This window comes from Eschscholzia californica, unplaced genomic scaffold (assembly GCF_041429995.1).
Source record: "Eschscholzia californica isolate CP2 unplaced genomic scaffold, dmEscCali1.0.p SCAF_1, whole genome shotgun sequence".
Lineage (NCBI taxonomy): Eukaryota > Viridiplantae > Streptophyta > Magnoliopsida > Ranunculales > Papaveraceae > Eschscholzia > Eschscholzia californica.
Window position 1 is genome coordinate 82716836 of NW_028238198.1, and position 22185 is coordinate 82739020.

At 35.7% G+C, this 22185-nt stretch overlaps 1 protein-coding gene and 1 pseudogene across 2 annotated transcripts; both read left to right on the forward strand.

The window, feature by feature from the left end:
- Window positions 1–1260: 1260 nt before the first annotated feature.
- On the forward strand, window positions 1261–6242 carry LOC147570023 (pentatricopeptide repeat-containing protein At2g30780-like). Of its 2 annotated transcripts, XR_015231383.1 has the most exons (3): window positions 1261–1829; window positions 2058–3316; window positions 5997–6242. XR_015231383.1 is itself a non-coding variant. In XM_086656605.1 (2 exons), exons 1-2 carry the CDS (start codon window positions 1416–1418, stop codon window positions 3186–3188), a joined length of 1545 nt encoding a protein of 514 aa, XP_086512731.1. In that variant the 5' UTR covers window positions 1261–1415; the 3' UTR covers window positions 3189–3467. The 2 variants fall into 2 exon arrangements, 1 of the variants encoding a protein (XP_086512731.1); XM_086656605.1 differs by lacking the exon at window positions 5997–6242 and having other exon boundaries at window positions 2058–3467.
- A 12409-nt stretch (window positions 6243–18651) lies between these two features.
- Window positions 18652–19846, forward strand: LOC147570024 (pentatricopeptide repeat-containing protein At2g30780-like; annotated as a pseudogene).
- Window positions 19847–22185: the final 2339 nt, after the last annotated feature.

Consider the following 22185-nt stretch of genomic DNA (forward strand, 5'->3'; position numbering starts at 1 on the left):
GATAACCAAGCTCATGAAATATATATTATGACCCAAATACTATTTCGACAAGAACACTGATGTAAAGAAGTTTATTATAAGATGGGGAACTTTATTTCTCTGAGTGAATAACTTTTAGGATTTCTCTGGAACTCGACAGTCCTGCTCCTTGTCGGCGTTGAATAGTGATTTTCGAGTATCTGTAAGACCTAAATTATCAACAATATCTTAAAACATCGAAAATAATCAACTAGGATTTGAGATGGATTTAGTAGGGTTTCGAGGGTCCTCCACCGAAACCCTTGTTATACCCTCGGAAAGATGCTCATGACGTTCAGTCGATAGTTTTCTTTATTGGCTGCCCGTGTACACCTACCGCCACCGGACATAACAATTAGATTGGTGTACAATGGAAAATCCCGAAATACAGAGGATTCTAACCACCAACATCACCATCCTTCAACTGCTGCCATCCTTGGCATCTCTTACAAAGAAAAAATCCTAACCTCCAGCGATGTAGAAAGGAATGGAGAACATGTTCGAAAGTGTGGCTTGGTTTTCTATAGTTGCAAATTTTTGACCAAAATCAAATGTGTAGATGACATGGGAGGCTGGGAGCTTATGAGGCTAAAAGGGGTTAAGTGGTAATTGGGAATAACTAGGGGTATACACGAGCCGAGCTCTTCACGAGCTGCTTGAGCTCTGCTCGACTATTGCTCGTGCTCGACTTGAATATTAACGATCACGAGCTTAATACGAGCTCAAAATCAAGCTCGTTTATGTAAACGAGCCGAGCTTGATCATTCTTTAGTGTATCACGAGCTACTCGTGAATATGAATCATTAATCATTATTATTGTATGTGACAAATGATCATTGAAGTATTTTGAAAATTTAGAAAGTTTTCATTTGAAGTATTTTGATAAACGAGCTTAAAAGAATGCGAGCTCGAGCTCGAGGTTGAGCACTTTCAAACTTACACGAACCGAGCTTGAACAAGTGGACAATTACTCGAACGATCTCGAACTCGAGCTCGACAATCAAATACACGAACCGAGCTTGAACATCTTACTACTCGGCTCGGCTCGGCTCGACTCGAGTACACCCTTAGGAATAACTGTAAGTTTAGGTGATACAAAAACGTGAGCCTGTATAAAATTTCCCATTACTACTGATCAAGCTGCGTTAGCAATTTAGATGGTGCCTATAGATCTTCTCGAACTAGCGAAAGCCCCAACCTGTTTTCGGCTTACTTGGTTGCCTTTATATTTTCACGATTCGTAGTCAATTAATCGGAGAAAATCCTCTCGGGTCTCATCTCTCATCTCTCTCTCTCTCTCCCTCATCAAAGGATCGAAGAGAGAGAACGCTACAATTGCAGTAATGGGATTTGATCTTATAACCTTCGAAAAACCCTAGAAATAGACTCATATCACAATGAAGCGTATTTGGAAGATCACAAATGAAGCCAAACCAGAGCTGATTCTGAAGAGATACTTCTCCTCAAACCCATTAATACGTCCTTTGTTGTTCTTAAATAAGAGCTCGAATCCAAGTTTTCTCAGTCAAATCAATGTTCAAACTCGTTTTTTCTGTTCACATGATTCTAAGAAGATATTTCATTTGTTTACGGAGAGAGCTGGTTCTACTACTGGATTAATTGAACAAGAAAAACTAATCAAGGAAGTAGCAGAAATAAGAGATGAGTTAGTTGATAATATATCTGATTCAGAGAAGATTATTCAAATCTTGAAATTGAAAGATGATTATTTGTCTCAAATTTGTATCTATGGACCTATTTATCTTGTGTTACTTAATCAGTTGAAGTTATGGCCACAATTAGCCCTAGAGGTACCTTTATTATATCAATCTATCAGTTTATTTAGGGCTTTTCTTCATAATACATTGCTTGCTTTGTTTTCTTTGTTATATGAAGACATTCAATGTGATTGAGGGATGTCATGAAAGTTTAGTGAAAAACCCTAATTGATTAAAGGGTAGAGATTTCATCTATTAGAAATTTAGTAAAATTTAGTCAAACTAGTAAAGATTGAATTTTGACATACTTTTAATTTTCAGGTTTTTAATTGGAGAAGGAAACAAGCCAATGATGATAGTTTTGTTATGGAAACGGAAGAATACGCCAAAGGTATAACTATTGCTGGTAGACTTAAGGATATTGATCTCGCTATCAATTTGTTTGTGGAAGCTGCTAGTAAAGGAGTTAAGACAACTTCTACCTATAATGCTCTAATGGGAGCTTACATGTACAATGGTTTAGATGAAAAGACACAAACTTTGTTTAGGGAATTAAAGCGAGACGTAAATTGTAGTCCGACTGTTGTTACTTACAACATTCTAATTTCAGTTTTCGGCCGATTAATGTTAGTTAGACATATGGAGGAAACTTTTCAAGAAGTAAATGAGTTGGACCTCTCCCCTAATTTGAATACGTACAATAATCTTATTGCTGGGTATGTTACGGCATGGATGTGGGACGAAATGGAGAAAACGTTCAAAATCCTAGAAAAGGGACCGATTAAGCCTGATATTAACACATACTTGTTAATGTTACGAGGTTATGCACATTCATGTCAGCTAGAAAAGATGGAAAAGACTTACGAGTTAGTTAAGCTTTATGTAAATGAGAAAGAAGCACCACTAATCAGAGCCATGATATGTGCTTATTGTAAGAGTTCTGATCTTAATAGGATCAAAAAGATTGAAGCACTAGTGAAACTTATCCCGAAAGAAGATTACCGACCTTGGTTAAATGTTCTATTGATTAGAGTTTATGCACAAGAGAACTTGATGGAGGATATGGAAAGTTACATTGAAGAAGCATTTGAGCGCAAAACTGTTGTAACAAAGATCGGTGTTATGATTGCTATTATAACGAGTTATTTCCGTCGCGATGCTGTGGATAAGTTGGCGAATTTTCTGAAACAAGCGGAATGTGCTGGGTGGAAAATCTGTCGGTCTGTGTTTCATTGTAAGATGGTCATGTTATCAGCACAAAATCGCTTAAATGAAATGGAAAACGTTTTAGACGAAATGGAAAGATGTAACATTGATCCTACGAAGAAAACATTCATAATTATGTACAAGGCATATAGACAGTATGGCCAAAACTTAAGAAAAAATAGAGTATTGGGGGTTATGTGTAAGCATGGGTTTGGTTTACCCGTGGGGGCTCTCTCGTCATCCTAGAACACTCTATTTCATTACGATAAAGCATTCAACTCATGATGTTGATTCAAACAGCACCTGGTGAATCGGATCATTGGGAACGGATTCATTACACATGAAATAGAGAATTTTTGAAGCTCAAATAAAATGTTAGTAAGTTATATATCTCTCATATTACCCAGCATTAGGAATATCTTTGATTATTCTTTGTTCTTATAGTTCCTTCTGTGCTAGCAAGTGTCCTTGCATGTTGTACCAATAGATTAATGATTGGTAGTACAAGAAAATCACTTTCGATTAGTTCTGACATTCTTTCTTGTTTTGCTTTTTTTTTTTATACTTCATATCTTTCGATGTTCATAAGTAGTAAACTTAGTGGATTTTTGAGGCTATAAGGTATTCATGAGCTATTTAACATGTACACTTTTTTTTTTAGCATTTTATTCGTTTAGATACTGGATATACTTGGCATAGGTCTGGCCTCAACCACAATAGGATTCTTCACCTTACCAATCTAGGCTCCAACCCCACCCAAAAAGGTCTAGCTGATATGTAAGTCGATGTGATGAGTTATAATCCCTTGGAGACAATCATAGCTGGTAACAATATTTATCTGACCAAAGAAACATTCTGCATTTTCTGCTCATGAACAGAGGTACAATTTTTTCGCCTAGAAACTAATTATCTCGAAGTTTCGACTAGAAGAACAAGTAAAGATTATGGGTTAAAAGAACAGGAGACACCATTTAACGAGTATCAGATATGTTGTTGATTGATTCTCTTAACTGTTTTGCAGTTTAGAATCACTCTTATTTCTTTATCGTTTAGTAGTCAACTGCTCTTTAACAGTTTTGAAAGAATGTCGCCAACCGATATTGCATTGTTCTTGAAGTAGTTATTTTTTCTGTTTATCGAACTTAGCTACACATTTCTCTGTAGTCTAAGAAATCACACATTTTTTGTCTAAGGAAAAGAAATCACAGGAGGTCAACGTCTACACTAGGTTAGTGAATCAAGCCTGGCCTAACCGCCCAACTCAAACATCCAAGCCGCGTCTGACTAAAGAAAAATGTGAAGCATATGAGTTGCTTGTTTATCTATAGTTATTTAGTTTATTGAATCGTATTTTCTTTTGTATTAATCAAAAGGAACGGATCACAAAAGAATCTAAAGAGATCAGATTGGAAAGAAAACAAACAAGAGCTAAAAAGGACTATTATAGATTACTATTAAATAAATTTGAACACTCAGGACCAGATCTTGGCTTTTCCATGAAGAACAGACCACCCCCTGTTCTTCCCTAACTGACCTAATCTTGAGGTTTTCATAGAGAACAGAAAAAAAGTGAGGGAGGGGAGGGAGGGAGTGCTTGTAAATCAATTTGAAAATAAGAAGAGAAAACGGAAAATCACTATCAGTGAAGATCCTTTTATGGAGCGACAAGGAGAAGGGAAAAATGTTGAAAGAGACAAGGCTGCAGCCTTGCAACAAAAAAAAGAATAAAAAGGCGAGCTTTTTGGAGAAACAAAAAAAATTTAAAAGGAAGATGTGAAATTTTAGAAATTTTCTGGGAAAATAAATTTTAAGGAGAAACAAAACATTTCTTCTTCCTCTTCTTCTTCATCATCTTCAACTCCGACCCCTCTCTCTCTCTCTCTCTCTCTCTCTCCCTCCCTCCCTCTTTCCCTCTCTCTTACAATCTATCTCTCTCCTTCTTTCTCTTACAATCTATCTCTCTCACACACACATCGCCGGAACAAGACCTCGAGGAGGGTTTCGTGGTCGACCGACCACAAACTTTTTCATGGCCCGACCGACCTGCGAGAGAAAGAGAGTTTAGGGAGAATGAGAGTGAGATCGAATCTTAGAGTTTGGTGATCGGAGAAACCGAGATACAATGAGAGAGGGAATGAGATATAGTGAGAAAGAGGCAGTGAGAGCGATAGAGAGCGAGCGAGAGAGAGAGAGAGAGAGAGAGAGAGAGAGAGAGAGAGAGAGAGAGAGAGAGAGAGAGAGAAGCAAATGATAATGGTGGTGACTGGATTTTGGTGATGATGATGGTGGTCGGGTTCCGGCGACCCTTGCCGGAATGGAGAAGAAATGGTCAACAAATTTTTTTCCCCTAACAATTAGAAAATATATAGGTCAACTAAGGTTGATCAGTTTTTGACAAAGTCTTCACACTCGAAAACTATTTCAATTTCTCAAAGCGCTGGCAGAAAAAAAGACAAGCCTAAAGGAGAAATAATCAGATAAATAAAACTTTCTTCTTTCATCAAAAAGAATAAATAAATAAAAGAAGACCCTGAAAGTCAAAATAACTACCACTTGTTATGACTTATCACATTATTTTTTTCAAATAGGTCTAGTTGAAATAGGTCTAGTTGGTTTGAAATAGGTCTAAATGCTCAATCGCATTGATAACCTTGGAATAGGTAATAGTAGTCTAAAATGCCTAAATAGGTCTAATTGCTCAATATCCTGATGGTAATGGTATTCTGAATTTTTCGTAGATGTTTAAAATTGCTCCGAAATTGGTCTAATCAGTCTCATATAGGGTCTTCAGCAAGCTTGTGAGGAGTTTGCATTGTTGATGCCTATATAGAAGAAATGATTGGCGAAGTTGATGAAGATAATGTAAACTTCTTCCTCTGGCTTGTCTATGATTTTTTTAGACGATTAAGACTAGCTAGTAGTAATTCGTCCTCCTTTTACCACCTCTCTCTTGTTTAGCTTTCCCTCCTACCCCAGACATTATTATGGTAAAAATGAGAAGACAAATTGCTTTTGCATATTAATATCGCATTCCTTGTTTGAAAATCTTAACAGGACGGACGCATAGACCACAATGTGTTTGTACCCATGGTGCAAAAAAGGACACGTCGTGGGCTTTGGAAAGGAAGGTCACAAAGTAGTTTCAGCATTGGATTCAGGGAGGCATTGAAGCTTGGCTGATATTATTTCACGAGGGTGATATCTGTATTAAAGAAAAAGAACTTTTTATTCATAAAATCTACAAGAGAAGAGCATGTAGAAAAAGAACTTCTATTAATGAAATTTCGGTTACAACTCTTAGATGGCATTACATGTTTCTAATTTTTTTTATGTACTCGAGTTGTGTTTGCCGACGAAAGAATAATGAAAATTTAAAGCGGCACTTGTTCTCCACGCTCCGCCCTCGCTCTCCATTTTGAGTATATCAATATCTCGTAGTTCAGCTAGCCCGGTAACAAAACTGAGATCCAGATAGGGTCGAGCAGACATTTCAGTAAGAGTCGAGCAGACATTTCAGTAAATTGTCTTTGAGAATTCCATGGTATAAACATTGCACGTTAAGCCTTTCCCGGCACTGGGAGTAAGAAATTGCTTCAAAAGCAAAAGCATCACGAATATATGTTTATATGTATCGGAATTGTAAGAATACAGAGATCTCTCCAATAGGCTAAATATTATGCTACCCTGTTAAATTCACGATTATATAATAATCGGAGATATACAATAAAATAGTGACGCGATAATTTAACGTGGTTCGGTCGAATACTCAAGATCTACATCCACGGAAAAATAATTCTTTATTAATAATCACCACATACAAATGTGGGTTGATCGGTTACATTGGTCAGACATAACTCGATGAGTTTGATTCCTAGAACCCTCTCCTATTTATAGATGACTTAGGGTTTAGGGTTTCCTAGTTTCTGATTACTAAACTAGGAAATAATACAAAATCTATCTAATATTACCATTAGATAGTTACAAGAGATATTCTGAATATAAGAAACTAAATCTTCACATATCTTTAATATATCTTCAAATATCTTCAATATTCTGAATTCTTCTTGATCGTCGGATCTCGTCTTCTCGATCCGTCACGTACATACACGTATATTATTTCTGCAACTTATCTTGACCGCCAGATCTCTTATTTCCGATCTGTCTTATGTAACGTATCCTATTACCCCCCCGCAAGTTGGAGCACGTAAATTTTGAAGTGTCCGACTTGGAGAGAGAAAAAGGAAATACTTCTTGATTCGTCGTATTCGTCTTCTTGCAACTCTTGGATTGTGAATGCGTTGGAAGATGATTGAACGATGATTAAGTCACAACCAAAAGTTGGTAGTTGCGGTCAAAAAATTGAGCGAAAATCAATGACAACGAAACTACATGTATTTTTCTCATGTATGTAAAGTTGGTCATTGTATGAAGAAAATGTCAACAACTAAAAGGTTGTGATGATCAATATCTTGTCGTATAAAAACGTCAAGTATGAACTTTATGAGTGAGCACAAAATAATGTTGTTTTGTTTAAAATCGACAAGAAATCATTGTCGTAATTGCCAAAAAATATTGGAGAAGAAACAACCAAAAAGATGGTCGACGTTAAATTCATTGCCAAAAATATGCAAGATCGATATAATTCCGAAAAAACAGAGATATTCGATTCATTGAAGAGATATTCTATTCGGTGGAGAAATATTCCAAAATGTTATTTGGTAGGAAAGACAAGTCATCATAAACTAAGTATGAGTTGGAAAATGTCACGGGAGAATCCGGAAATAAAGATCAAAATAGATATATTCTATTTGTGGTGGGAAAATCTAAAATATAATTGGAAGAAATAAAATAATCATAAGAAAAATATGATTATGAAAATTTCGCGGGTTGAATTCCGGAATTAAAATCCAAAATATGAATTATTTATCCGTTGAAGAGAAAGTCCAAAATTTTGGTAGAGAAATAAAGTCGTCATAAAGAAAGTATGACTTTGGAAATATCACGGGTATATCCGGAAAGAAAATTAGATGAAATTAATCTATTTTTAGTGTCACAAATAGAATAGAAAGTGACAGAAAAATTGTGTCACAACTAGAAAAAGTTGGTTATAGGTGACATTAGAAGTCTGTCACAAAATAAATTTTCGACAGATAAACTGTGGCAAAAAAAGCTGTCACAAAACAGTGGGATGAGAAACTGTCACAAATACTTAATTTGGGGAAATTTAGGAACTTCTATATTAGGGTTTATCAAAATTGAGAAATTTCTCAAAATTTGGATTTCCCGAATCAGAAGTTTACAATAAAATCATCTGTGATTTGTAAGAAACTCCAAGTCGATGATTGATATAGACCATAGCTATCAAATTTGGTCAAAAACGACCTTCAATAGATTGTTTAGTCTTTAGAGAGAGAAAGCTCCAAAAAAATTATGAATTTTCGGGTTATAAAATTCTCGATTCTTCACCATATCAAAAGGGAATCGTTTGATGTCCAAATCGATGGTAGAAGTCGATTGGTGACGAAAAACGTCGGAAAATGTCCCCGGAAATCGAATCAAACCGCGAGGGAAGAACACTTAGGGTTTTGCACGGACGAGATGTATCTCGCGTCTGGAAGAAAAAATATGGTAGGGGGAGGTTCTAAAGGCGCCCGTACTTATTGCTATACCCACCATAATCCCCTTCACTAAGTTGCATGTACAGGGCGCTAAAGGAAGGAACTTGGGGTGTCTGTAGAAATTCTCAAGACAAAGAAATCATGTTGATAATCCGGGTTGTGAATGGGGTCTTTAATGTTTAGTCAAGCTAAGGGGAACCAAACAGATTAGGTAAACTATGATTTAGTGAAAAAAGAAAATCTAAACAAGTGAAAATAATTGAACATGTAAAAAAAATGTACTCTGACCTTTAATGGAGAGGATTTCTTTGATGCATCTTTGGTGTTCTTCTTATTTTACTAGATTTTCTGGTGTTGTAGATGAAAATCGTTGGTGCTTCTTCGACATCAAATATTAGATGAATGTGATGAACCGAGTATTAATCACAACAAATTAAAAAAAACATTGGAATTTGATAATCACTTGGGAGTTTAAAAATCATCAAAATAATTGATCGATTATTATGTCACAACGAATAAAAAAACGTTGGAAATTTTGCGGAAGCTTAAATCAAGAACATTAACTTGCTCATGATACCATGTTAAATTCACGATTATATAATAATCGGAGATATACAATAAAATAGTGACGCGATAATTTAACGTGGTTCGGTCGAATACTCAAGATCTACATCCACGGAAAAATAATTCTTTATTAATAATCACCACATACAAATGTGGGTTGATCGGTTACATTGGTCAGACATAACTCGATGAGTTTGATTCCTAGAACCCTCTCCTATTTATAGATGACTTAGGGTTTAGGGTTTCCTAGTTTCTGATTACTAAACTAGGAAATAATACAAAATCTATCTAATATTACCATTAGATAGTTACAAGAGATATTCTGAATATAAGAAACTAAATCTTCACATATCTTTAATATATCTTCAAATATCTTCAATATTCTGAATTCTTCTTGATCGTCGGATCTCGTCTTCTCGATCCGTCACGTACATACACGTATATTATTTCTGCAACTTATCTTGACCGCCAGATCTCCTATTTCCGATCTGTCTTATGTAACGTATCCTATTATACCCTCTTGCCGGATAAATGAAAAGCTAAAATCTTATACCATATGAAAAAATCTTGTTGTTGTAATATTCATTTAGAGCTACATATTTCTTACTGTAATTCTTTCTCAGAAGGAAGAAGAAGAAGAAGTAGAAGAAGAAGAAGATGATGATGAAGAAGAAGATGATGATGAAGAAGAAGATGATTATTGAATAAGATGATTATTAAGGGTTTACCTTCCTCCTGCTTTAGAATGAGACTCTGTTTCAATAGAAGTAGTTTCTTGAATTTCTTGTACATTTTTATTTTCTTCTGTATATTGTGAATTGGTAGAAGATTCTTCAATTGAATCTGAAAGTTTTCTCTTCCTTCTCTCTGCAAAATCCATATTATGGGATTCAGGAACAACCTCTGGCAAGTTTTTTCCATAATTTTCTGAGTTCTTCTTCCTCTCCTTTTGTATTAAATCTGGTATGTTCTCTCTCTTTCTTCTCTTGATCTTCCTTGAAATCCATAGTACAAGACTGAGATTTTCTGTTTGAAATTTTTCTTAAAATCAGAAATCCTAAAAACCTTTAATGGAGAAAATTAAACTCTCAGGAACTCAAAACCTTTAATGGAGAAACAGAGGTGATAAACAACTTGATTTATCATTTGGGAAATGATAAAGTTACAAAAGATTTTGACAAAAAAAGGTTCCCAGCTGATGTGGCGGGTGTGGTTTCAAACTTTGACCAAATCTAGGCCGTTGAGAGATGAAAATCACAACCGCCACATCAGCTGTGAACTTTTTTTTGTCAAAATCTTTTGTGATTCTAGCATCTCTCTTATCATTTCTAGTTTTATTGACAACTTTCGTCCTTCTCAATCCCATATTTTGGTTTTAATCTGGATCGTTCACCTACATTAGACCCTTCTGTCCAAGGGGTATATAACTTCTGCATTAGACCCTTTTGAATGACTTAATGGATCTGATTATGGATCTAATTAAGTTAACACATAGCTCATTATCTATAATAACATAGAAATGATTGTTCTTCCCCAAATCCATAACGAGTGAGACCATCGAAACTACTCAATAGTTATAGTTTATTGGACATAATAATTACACGTAACTAATAAATCAAATTCATTTAAAGTAGATGAAAAATGTGCTAAATGGTTAGGAAAAGTATATAAAAGTTACTCACATTACCTTTTTTTAGTTTTCTCGAACATCTCAAAGTTTGTCAAATATAAGTGATCTGAAACACAAATATTACATTAGAATATCGTATTAGACTAACCACAATAACAAAAACAATATCTTGTGTCTATCCAACAACAAAGGAAAACTATAACGATCTACAATTACCTCTTAACAACGAGGACACAAATTTTATAAAAAAAATATAAAGAATAAACGAAATAAGACAATTGCACTATTTATAGACTACTAGAAATGCATAAAGCATGGTTAATGTTATTCACATTTAGGTTGTAGAATGATCAAAGTATTAAACAGAATTATTGTTATTACAACGTGGCCAGCACAACCCTTGCATGAATAGTTCAAGAGTTAAACTTATTTCACAAAAGAATAGGGTAAATTGAAAAGAAAAAAGAAAGAATTTATTAGATTTTGGATCACACCACCTGGGACAATTAGTGTATTACTAGGTTACACTATAATCTTTATGATAAAAGGGGAGGCTTTGAGCATAAGGAAAAGCCTCTAGGTTACACTAATCATCATCTTCATCTTCCCCTCGTTTCAACCCCACAAATTCTGGCCACCATTTTCTTTTAGTTCCCTGGTTCAGTTCGAGTTTTCACGTTGTCTGGTTTTGTGTTTCTGTTCTTAGTCGAAACAAAATAGCCTAGCTATTTTTTCGAGTTTTCACTCTATCTATTTCGTCGAAGAATTTTTGGTTTACTCATACCAAAATAGTCTATTCTCTAATTATTAGAGAGATCAACAATGTTTCCGCGTTACAGTAAATGTTCGTTCAGATATAAGCGAGATAGACGATAAATGGATCAGGTCGAGGCGATAATGAAATATCTTTTATTAAGACATTTTATACCCCTACAACGGTACTAACAGTTGGGTGTATATCTCCTAGATACAACGACTTTCTTTCAGGGTTGTGATGGTATTTCATGGTTCTGAAAGCGGGCGAGCCTTCGTAACCAATATGAACTCCTTAACTTGACCTTTTTGATAACTCCTGACTTGGTTTTGAGATAACTCCTAACTTCTAGGTACAATCGGATGCTTCAACAACAATATAATTGTGTTCTAGTATTAATATAAAAGAAGCTGTTTATTTAGTTCATTGTCTATCTCTTGTTTTGCTGTTTCATCTAACTTCATGAACTCTGTCCTCATTTTTTCGGATTTGCTCTTCAAATTAGATCCGTAACGAAGTATAGTAGTCAGGCTCGTGAGTCGGGCCTGGCTCGGTAAGTCGATAGATCTTATATGAGTCGAGGATCAGTTGTGTTCCAGTTTGGGCTACTCGAGACCAATTGCATCACTGAGTTGCTTTTTTTGATCCCGAAACAAAAACTAGACCAGAGTTCGCTTTGATCTTTAATAAACTTTGGTAGTCTGGTCAAGTTTTTGATAACCAAGCTCATGGAATATACTGAACTCCTTTTTTTTTTGCATTTTGAACTTATTACTGTTGGGGTCCCTCCTTATAATTAAAGGACTCCTAGTTGGAATAGGATTTCCCTTATTCCTTGTTTGGGGAAAAAATAGAAACTTCTATTTTTTCAAGCCTAAAAAGGAATTCCTATTTCTATTGGTAAACCTCCTTATTTATTATTATAAATAGGGAATGAAAGGGAAGAGATTATACACAACAACTTCCAGAACAAAGAGAAGTCAGAGAAAGAGAGATTTCTGAAGTGGTTCTTTCAAGAGAGATTGAAAGAGCAGAATATTGGTTTGAAGAAAAGAAGATTATTAATCTTGTGAAGCAATTTAGTTTGTGGTTATCTTCTTCAACCTTTAGTAATCTAGGATTTGTTCAAATCCTAAGGAGTAAGAGATTTTTATTTCTTTGTTTCTTTGTTCAGTTTATCCACCATAGGTTTGGTGAAGAGTTGTCCAAGAGTGTTTCTACACATCTTGAAGAATTGTGTAACCCATTATTTAATTATAGTGGAAGATTTCTGGACTAGGTCCCGTGGTTTTTTACCTTCTAGTTTGGAGGGGTTTTTTGCCACGTAAAATAATCTTGGTGTCTCTACTTTTACTTTCGCATCGTTTATCTTCATATTCCTGAACAAGTTAATTAGGTTATTTTTCCTAACAAGTGGTATCAGAGCTAAGGTTGAATTTATTGTTCAGAAATATGGAAGTGAATACTAATCGCATGATTAGTTTAGATGGAGAAAACTACTTGATGTGGAAAGCAAAAATGGAAGATTTGTTATACTGCAAAGACCTAGCTGCACCCATTGAAAATCACGGTACAAAACCGATGAAGATAGATGAAGAAGACTGGAAGGTATTAGATCGTAAGGTTGTTGGATTTATTCGACAATGGGTAGAACCCAGTGTTTTTCATCATGTATCGACGGAGACTTCCGCTTATAGTCTATGGAGGAAATTAGAAGAATTGTATGATCAGAAGACAGCTGCCAAAAAGGCTTACTTGTTCAGAAAGCTAGGAAAATTACAATATAAAGAAGGAACCTCAATTGCTCAACACTTGAATGAGATGAAAAGTCTAGTAAACCAGCTTTCTGCAATGAAGTTAGTTTTGGATGATGAGTTGCAGGCCTTACTTCTTCTAAATTCTTTACCAGATAGTTGGGAGACATTGGTGGTGTCTCTTAGCAATTCTGCTCCTGATGGCATAATGCGTATGAATCACGTAACAGGTAGTTTGTTGAATGAAGAAACAAGAAGGAAATCATCGTCAGACGAGTCTCATTCAGAGGCACTTGTTACAGAAAGACGGGGGAGAGGTAAAAGTAGAAAACCTCATAACCGTGATAAGTCAAGGGGGAGATCAAAACCAAAGAAAGAAGTTAGATGTTTTGGTTGTGGAAAAATGGGTCATTACAAGAGTGATTGCAAGAAAACAAAGAAGGAAAATAAAAAGGATGATGAAAAACAAGATAATGTTGCGGCAGTTGCCTCAAGTGATGACATTATCTTACTCTCAGGTTGTGGAGACACTTGCTTAAGTATGGCTGAGTCAGAACCAGAAACGACATGGTTGGTTGACTCAGGTGCTTCGTATCATGCTATTCCATGTAAGGATTTCTTTAACTCTTACAGAACTGGTGACCTTGGCAAAGTCAGGATGGGAAACTTAGGTTTCTCAAAAATCGTAGGAATTGGAGAAGTGAAAATTGAGACGAGCACAGGGAGTACATTGATTCTTAAGAATGTGAGGCATATACCAGATCTTCGATATAACCTAATCTCTACCGGAGTATTAGATGATGAAGGGTACCACAGTCACTTTGGTGATGGAAAGTGGAAGCTCACAAAAGGGTCAATGGTGATAGCAAGAGGGAAGAAGTGTTGTACTTTATACAGAACTCAAGTAAAACTGTGTAAAGGAGAATTGAATGCAGTTGAAAAAGATTCTTCCACTGATCTTTGGCATAGAAGACTCGGGCACATGAGCGAGAAAGGACTTCAAATCCTTGCTAAACGACAAGACTTACCGAACGTAAAAGGTATAAATTTAAACACTTGTTCTCATTGTTTAGTAGGAAAGCAACATAGAGTATCCTTTCAAAGGAATGCATCTGAAAGAAAATCCAGTGTTTTGGAGCTTGTTTATTCTGACGTTTGTGGACCTTTAAAGGTCAAAACACTTGGTGGTGCTTTAATTGTATTTTGTTACTTTTATAGATGATGCTTCTAGGAAAGTTTGGGCATATGCCATAAAGACCAAAGATCAGGTACTTGCAGTTTTCAAGAATTTCCACAACATGGTAGAACGGGAGACAGGAAAATCATTGAAGTGCATTCGCACTGACAATGGAGGAGAATACATCGGGTCGTTTGAAGAGTATTGCAAAACCCATGGTATTCGACATGAACAGACAGTTCCCAAAACTCCACAACAAAATGGTGTAGCAGAACGCATGAACCGCACTATTGTGGAGAGGATCAGATGTATGCTCTCAGAAGCAAAGCTGCCTAAAAGCTTCTGGGGTGAAGCAATGCGTACTGCATGTTATCTGATTAATTTATCACCTTCAGCACCATTAGATGGAGATGTAGCTGAGAGAGTGTGGGCTGGGAAAGAAGTCAGTTATGAACACTTAAGGGTGTTTGGTTGCAGGGCTTTTGTGCATATACCTAAAGATCAAAGAGCAAAGCTTGATGATAAAGCCAAGCAATGCATCTTTTTAGGATATGCAGATGAGAAATTCGGGTACAGGTTATGGGATCCAGTCGATAAGAAGATTATTAGAAGTAGAGATGTGGTCTTTCTTGAAAATTAAACTATTGAGGACTTCGGGAAAGTTGAGAAGCATGAGAATCATAGTAATGATCTCATTGATCTAGATCCACATATCTCTTCTAAGGTTATGCATGATAATGCAGGTGAAGAACAAAATCATGAAGATGAAGCTCATGAAGATGTTCCTATGGGTGATGATGTTGAGCAGGAAATGAAAGTTCAACATGAACCACCAGCTGAATTGAGAAGATCGACTAGAGATAGAGCACCATCTACCAAGTATCCCCCACACGAGTATGTGATGGTTACAGATAGTGGAGAACCACAGTGTTATAAAGAGGCCCTAAATGATGAACACAAGAAGGAGTGGTTGAAAGCTATGCAAGATGAGATTGAATCATTGCATAAGAACAACACTTTTAAGTTGGTTGAAAAACCTAAGAATAAGAAAATTCTTAAAAATAAGTGGGTTTTCAAAATCAAGACCGAAGAAAGAAATTCACAACCACGGTATAAGGCACGCCTAGTGGTGAAAGGATTTGGGCAGAAGAAGGGTATTGATTTTGATGAGATTTTCTCTCCGGTGGTGAAGATGTCCTCTATACGGTTAGTATTGGGATTGGCTGCAAGTATGAACCTAGAAATTGAACAACTAGATGTCAAGACCGCTTTCCTTCATGGTGACTTGGAGGAAGATGTGTATATGGAACAACCAACAGGGTTTGAAGTTAAAGGTAAGGAACACTTGGTTTGTAAGTTAGAGAAGAGTTTATATGGGCTGAAACAAGCACCAAGACAGTGGTACAAAAAGTTTGAATCATTCATGAAGGATCAAGGGTATCACAAGACGACTTCAGATCATTGTGTTTTCGTTCATAAATTTCCTGATGGAGATTTGATTATACTTCTACTTTATGTTGATGATATGTTGATTGTTGGTCAGGATGCTAATAAAATTAGCATGTTAAAGAAGGAACTAAACAAGTATTTTGATATGAAAGACTTGGGTCCAGCAAAACAAATTCTTGGCATGCATATCTCTCGTGATAGGAAAGTTGGAAAACTTTGGCTATCACAAGAAAGATACATTGAGAAGGTTCTAGAAAGGTTCAATATGGACAAGACAAAACCAGTGAGTTGTCCATTAGCCAGTCACTTCAAGTTGACTCGTGATCAGTGTCCATCAACTAGAAGTGAGAAAGAAGAAATGGAGAAAATTCCTTATGCTTCAGCTGTAGGAAGTTTGATGTATGCAATGGTGTGTACAAGACCGGACATTGCATTTGCAGTTGGAGTAGTAAGCAGATTTCTTGCTAATCCAGGCAAAGAGCATTGGTTAGCAGTGAAGTGGATTCTGAAGTATCTTAGAGGTACGTCTAAAGCTCGTATATGTATTGGTAATGATAAGCCAGTATTAGTCGGTTACACAGATGCAGACATGGCAGGAGATGTAGACTCTAAAAGGTCCACATCAGGCTACTTATTTACACTTTCAGGGGGAGCAGTGTCATGGCAATCTAAATTACAAAAGTGTGTAGCTTTATCTACTACAGAGGCAGAATATATTGCCATTACAGAATGTTGCAAGGAGATGTTATGGATGAAGAGACTGTTAGAAGAACTTGGTATGAAACAAGATAATTATGTTATTCATTGCGACAGTCAGAGTGCCATCCACCTCAGTAAGAATTCTAGTTTCCATTCCAAGTCCAAGCATATAAATGTGAGATACCAGTGGATCCAAGATGTTCTTGAAGAAAAGGTGTTGAAGATCGAGAAAATCCATACTGAAGACAATGGTTCAGATATGATGACAAAACCATTACCCAAAGGCAAACATGAGCTATGTAGCAGTGTTGCAGGTTTGGGGATGGTAGGTCCCTCTTCATAAGTCGGGAGGGGGAGTTTGTTGGGGTCCCTCCTTATAATTAAAGGACTCCTAGTTGGAATAGGATTTCCCTTATTCCTTGTTTGGGGAAAAAATAGAAACTTCTATTTTTTCAAGCCTAAAAAGGAATTCCTATTTCTATTGGTAAACCTCCTTATTTATTATTATAAATAGGGAATGAAAGGGAAGAGATTATACACAACAACTTCCAGAACAAAGAGAAGTCAGAGAAAGAGAGATTTCTGAAGTGGTTCTTTCAAGAGAGATTGAAAGAGCAGAATATTGGTTTGAAGAAAAGAAGATTATTAATCTTGTGAAGCAATTTAGTTTGTGGTTATCTTCTTCAACCTTTAGTAATCTAGGATTTGTTCAAATCCTAAGGAGTAAGAGATTTTTATTTCTTTGTTTCTTTGTTCAGTTTATCCACCATAGGTTTGGTGAAGAGTTGTCCAAGAGTGTTTCTACACATCTTGAAGAATTGTGTAACCCATTATTTAATTATAGTGGAAGATTTCTGGACTAGGTTCCGTGGTTTTTTACCTTCTAGTTTGGAGGGGTTTTTTGCCACGTAAAATAATCTTGGTGTCTCTACTTTTACTTTCGCATCGTTTATCTTCATATTCCTGAACAAGTTAATTAGGTTATTTTTCCTAACAATTACGACCCAAATACTATTTCATCAAGAACACTGATGTAAAGAGGTTCGTTATAAGATGAACTTTATCTCTCTGAGTGAATAACTGTAGGATTTCTCTGAAACTCGACAGTCCTACTCTTTGTCGGTGTTAAATAGTGATTTTCGAGTATCTGCAAGACCTAAATTATCAACTATATCTTAAAAAACATCGAAAATAATCAATTAGGATTTGAGATGGGTTTAGTAGGGTTTCGAGGGTCCTCCCCCGAAACCCTTGTTATACCATCAGAAAGAAGCTTATGACGTTCAGTCAGATAGTTTTTTATTGGCGGCCGCCTGGCCGTTGTACACCGGCAGGACATAACAGTTAGATAGGTGTACACTGAAAAATCACGAAATAGAGAGAGTGAGAGAGAGAGATTCTAACCACCAACATCACTGGGAATAATTGTAAGTTTAGGTGATAAAAAACTCATATAAGAAACTCAGAGCCTAAAATTTCTCATTACTACTAGATGGGGCGCCTTCTAAGAGCATCTCCAACATCCCAACCCCAGCCGACCTGGGGATGCCTCCAATGGGGTTGATCTTAGCCGTTGGATTAAATCCAGCGAATATGGTCTTCTCCAAAAATTCTTCCTTTTAAACTTTGATTAGTTTTAATTTTTTTTTTAAAATCAAACAAAAACTCACACATTAATAATTACATCCCACCAACGTGCCGGTCTCCGAATAATTTTCCAACCTTAAAAAAAATTATTTCCAAAATAGTTCAAACAAGTGTTTCGTACATGTACAAAATCGCACAGGTTTTTCGCACACCCACAAAAAACCCACACACGCGTTTCCCACATGCACATATTTAAGGCCTCAAGAGAGGCTGAGGTTGTAGCTGAATTTTTGAAGCTGAAAATTTTTATACGAAGAATTTCAATGTGATTGAGGGATGTCATGAAAGTTTAGCGAAAAACCCTAATTGAATAAAGGGTAGAGATTTCATCTATTAGAAAGTTAATAAAGTTTAGTAAAACAAGTAAAGATTGAATTTTGACCTACTTTTCATTTTCAGGTTTTTAATTGGAGAAGGAAACAAGCAAATGATGGTGGTTTTGTTATGGAAACAGAAGAATACGCCAAAGGTATAACTATTGCTGGTAGACTTAAGGATATTGATCTTGCTATCAATTTGTTTGCGGAAGCTGCTAGTAAAGGAGTTAAGACAACTTCTACCTATAATGCTCTAATGGGAGCTTACATGTACAATGGTTTAGATGAAAAGACACAAACTTTGTTTAGGGAATTAAAGCGAGACGTAAATTGTAGTCCGACTATTGTTACTTACAACATTCTGATTTTAGTTTTCGGCCGATTAATGTTAGTTAGACATATGGAGGAAACTTTTCAAGAAGTAAATGAGTTGGACCTCTCCCCTAATTTGAATACGTACAATAATCTAATTGCTGGGTATGTTACGGCATGGATGTGGGACGAAATGGAGAAAACGTTCAAAATCCTAGAAAAGGGACCGATTAAACCTGATGTTAACACATACTTGTTAATGTTACGAGGTTATGCACATTCATGTCAGCTAGAAAAGATGGAAAAGACTTACGAGTTAGTTAAGCTTTATGTAAATGAGAAAGAAGCACCACTAATCAGAGCCATGATATGTGCTTATTGTAAGAGTTCTGATCTTAATAGGATTAAAAAGATTGAAGCACCAGTGAAACTTATCCTGAAAGAAGATTACCGACCTTGGTTGAATGTTCTATTGATTAGAGTTTATGCACAATAGAACTTGATGGAGGATATGGAAAGTTACATTGAAGAGGCATTTGAGCACAAAACTGTTGTAACAAAGATCGGTGTTATGATTGCTATTATAACGAGTTATTTCCGTCGCAATGCTGTGGATAAGTTGGCGAATTTTCTGAAACAAGCGGAATGTGCTGGGTGGAAAATCTGTCGGTCTGTGTTTCATTGTAAGATGGTCATGTTATCAGCACAAAATCGCTTAAATGAAATGGAAAATGTTTTAGACGAAATGGAAAGATGTAACATTGATCCTACAAAGAAAACATTCATAATTATGTACAAGGCATATAGACAGTATGGCCAAAACTTAAGAAAAGATAGAGTATTGGGGGTTATGTGCAAGCAAGGGTTTGGTTTACCCGTGGGGGCTCTCTCGTCATCCTAGAACACTCTATTTCATTACGATAAAACATTCAACTCATGATGTTGATTCAAACAACACCTGGTGAATCGGATCATTGGGAACGGATTCGAACGGATTCGTTACACATGGAGTAGAGAATTTTGAAGCTCAAATAAAACATTAGTAAGTTATATATCTCTCATATTACCCAGCATTAGGAATATCTTTGATTATTCTTTGTTCTTATAGTTCCTTCTGTGCTAGCAAGTGTCCTTGCATGTTGTACCAATAGATTAATGATTGGTAGTACAAGAAAATCACTTTCGATTAGTTCTGACATTCTTTCTTGTTTTGCTTTTTCTTTTTTATACTTCAGATCTTTCGATGTTCATAAGTAGTAAATTTAGTGGATTTTTGAGGCTATAAGGTATTCATGGCGATGATGAAGACGTAAATGTTAGATAATTGAAGAAATCCAAAAAGAAACTGATACAAAGAAGCCATTTTACCCCCCAGTTGAAGAATTAAACAAAATTTGTCTTGATCTTTTTCTGTTCTCTTCTCTCTGATTTATATTCTTGCCCCTAAACAAAGAGAAGTATGATAAAATTAAGAAACTTATAAACTAAAGAACAGAGATGTATGATAAAACCAAGAACCTTATAAACTAAAGAACAGGGATGTATGATAAAATCAAGAAACTTACAAACTAAAGAACAGGGATGTATGATAAAATCAAGAAACTTACAAACTAAAGAACAGAGATGTATGATAAAAACAAGAAACTTACAACCTAAAGAACATGGATGTATGATAAAATCAAGAAACTTACAAACTAAAGAACATGGATGTATGATAAAATCAAGAAACTTACAAACTAAAGAATAGAGATGTATGATAAAATCAAGAAACTTACAAACTAAAGAACAGAGATGTATGATAAAATCAAGAAACTTATGAACTAAAGAACAGAGATGTATGATAAAATCAAGAAACTTATGAACTAAAGAACAGAGATGTATGATAAAATCAAGAAACTTATGAACTAAAGAACAGAGATGTATGATAAAATCAAGAAACTTATAAACTAAAGAACAGAGATGTATGATAAAATCAAGAAACTTATAAACTAAAGAACAGAGATGTATGACGGCACGTTAGGATTTGATATTCCGCACTATCGACCCGTGTCTTTGAGCATAATATGTCGGGTCGACCTAACGGGACAAAGGCCGTGACAATTGGTATCAGAGCCTGAAAGTGTACATGCCAAGAAGTATAGCACTCTGATACCTATTTGACAATTGGTATCAGAGCCTAGATGAAAGGCTAAAGATATATTACACTCTGATACCTATTTGACAATTGGTCAAGAAACTTATAAACTAAAGAACAGAGATGTGTGATAAAATCAAGAAACTTATAAACTAAAGAACAGAGATGTATGATAAAATCAAGAAACTTATGAACTAAACAGAGATGTATGATAAAATTAAGAAACTTATAAACTAAAGAACAGAGATGTATGATAAAATCAAGAAACTTATAAACTAAAGAACAGAGATGTATGATAAAATTAAGAAACTTATAAACTAAAGAACAGAGATGTATGATAAAATCAAGAAACTTATAAACTAAAGAACGGAGATGTATGATAAAATTAAGAAACTTATAAACTAAAGAACGGAGATGTATGATAAAATTAAGAAACTTATAAACTAAAGAACGGAGATGTATGATAAAATCAAGAAACTTATAAACTAAAGAACAAAGATGTATGATAAAATCAAGAAACTTATAAACTAAAGAACACAGAATGAAGAACTTCTTACCATCCCCCAGAAGCTGACGATTCCCCCTCTGTAAATGAAGAACTTCTTTCTTGGTACTTTTTCATCATTTTCTCTCTGCGTTCTTCCTCAAAATCTTCTTCAACCAATTCTGGCAACTTCTTGCCAAACCGCTTCCTTCTGTATTCTTCATATTCTCTCTTGATTTTTGATGCAAGACATCTCCTGTACTCTTTCTCTCTCCTTTCTTCATCTTCCTTAAACCCCATTTTAAAGAGTGAGTTGTGTTTCTAATTTGAATTTCTTTGTTTCAGGAACCCCTAATTCTTTTATCCCTCTTTTCCATCTCTTTCTCCAGGAACCCTTACTGCTGCCTTCACCTTCTTAATATCAAACACTCCTCATCCAAAAAATCCCATCTCCCATTCCGAAGAAATAACCGGTCCATAGATCTCGCAGTAATCTTGACTTCTTCTATTAATTATCAATGTCGAAAGGGTAACTTATCTGAAGCAGCAGGTGAGTTTACTAGTACGAGAGTTGGTGGTATCAAACCCAATTACATTACTTTCATAACTCTTCTCTCTGGTTGTGCCCATTTCTCCACTGAAATCACCTTTCGCTTTGGATTTTCGGTTCATGGACACATCTACAAATTAGGGTTTAGTGGATA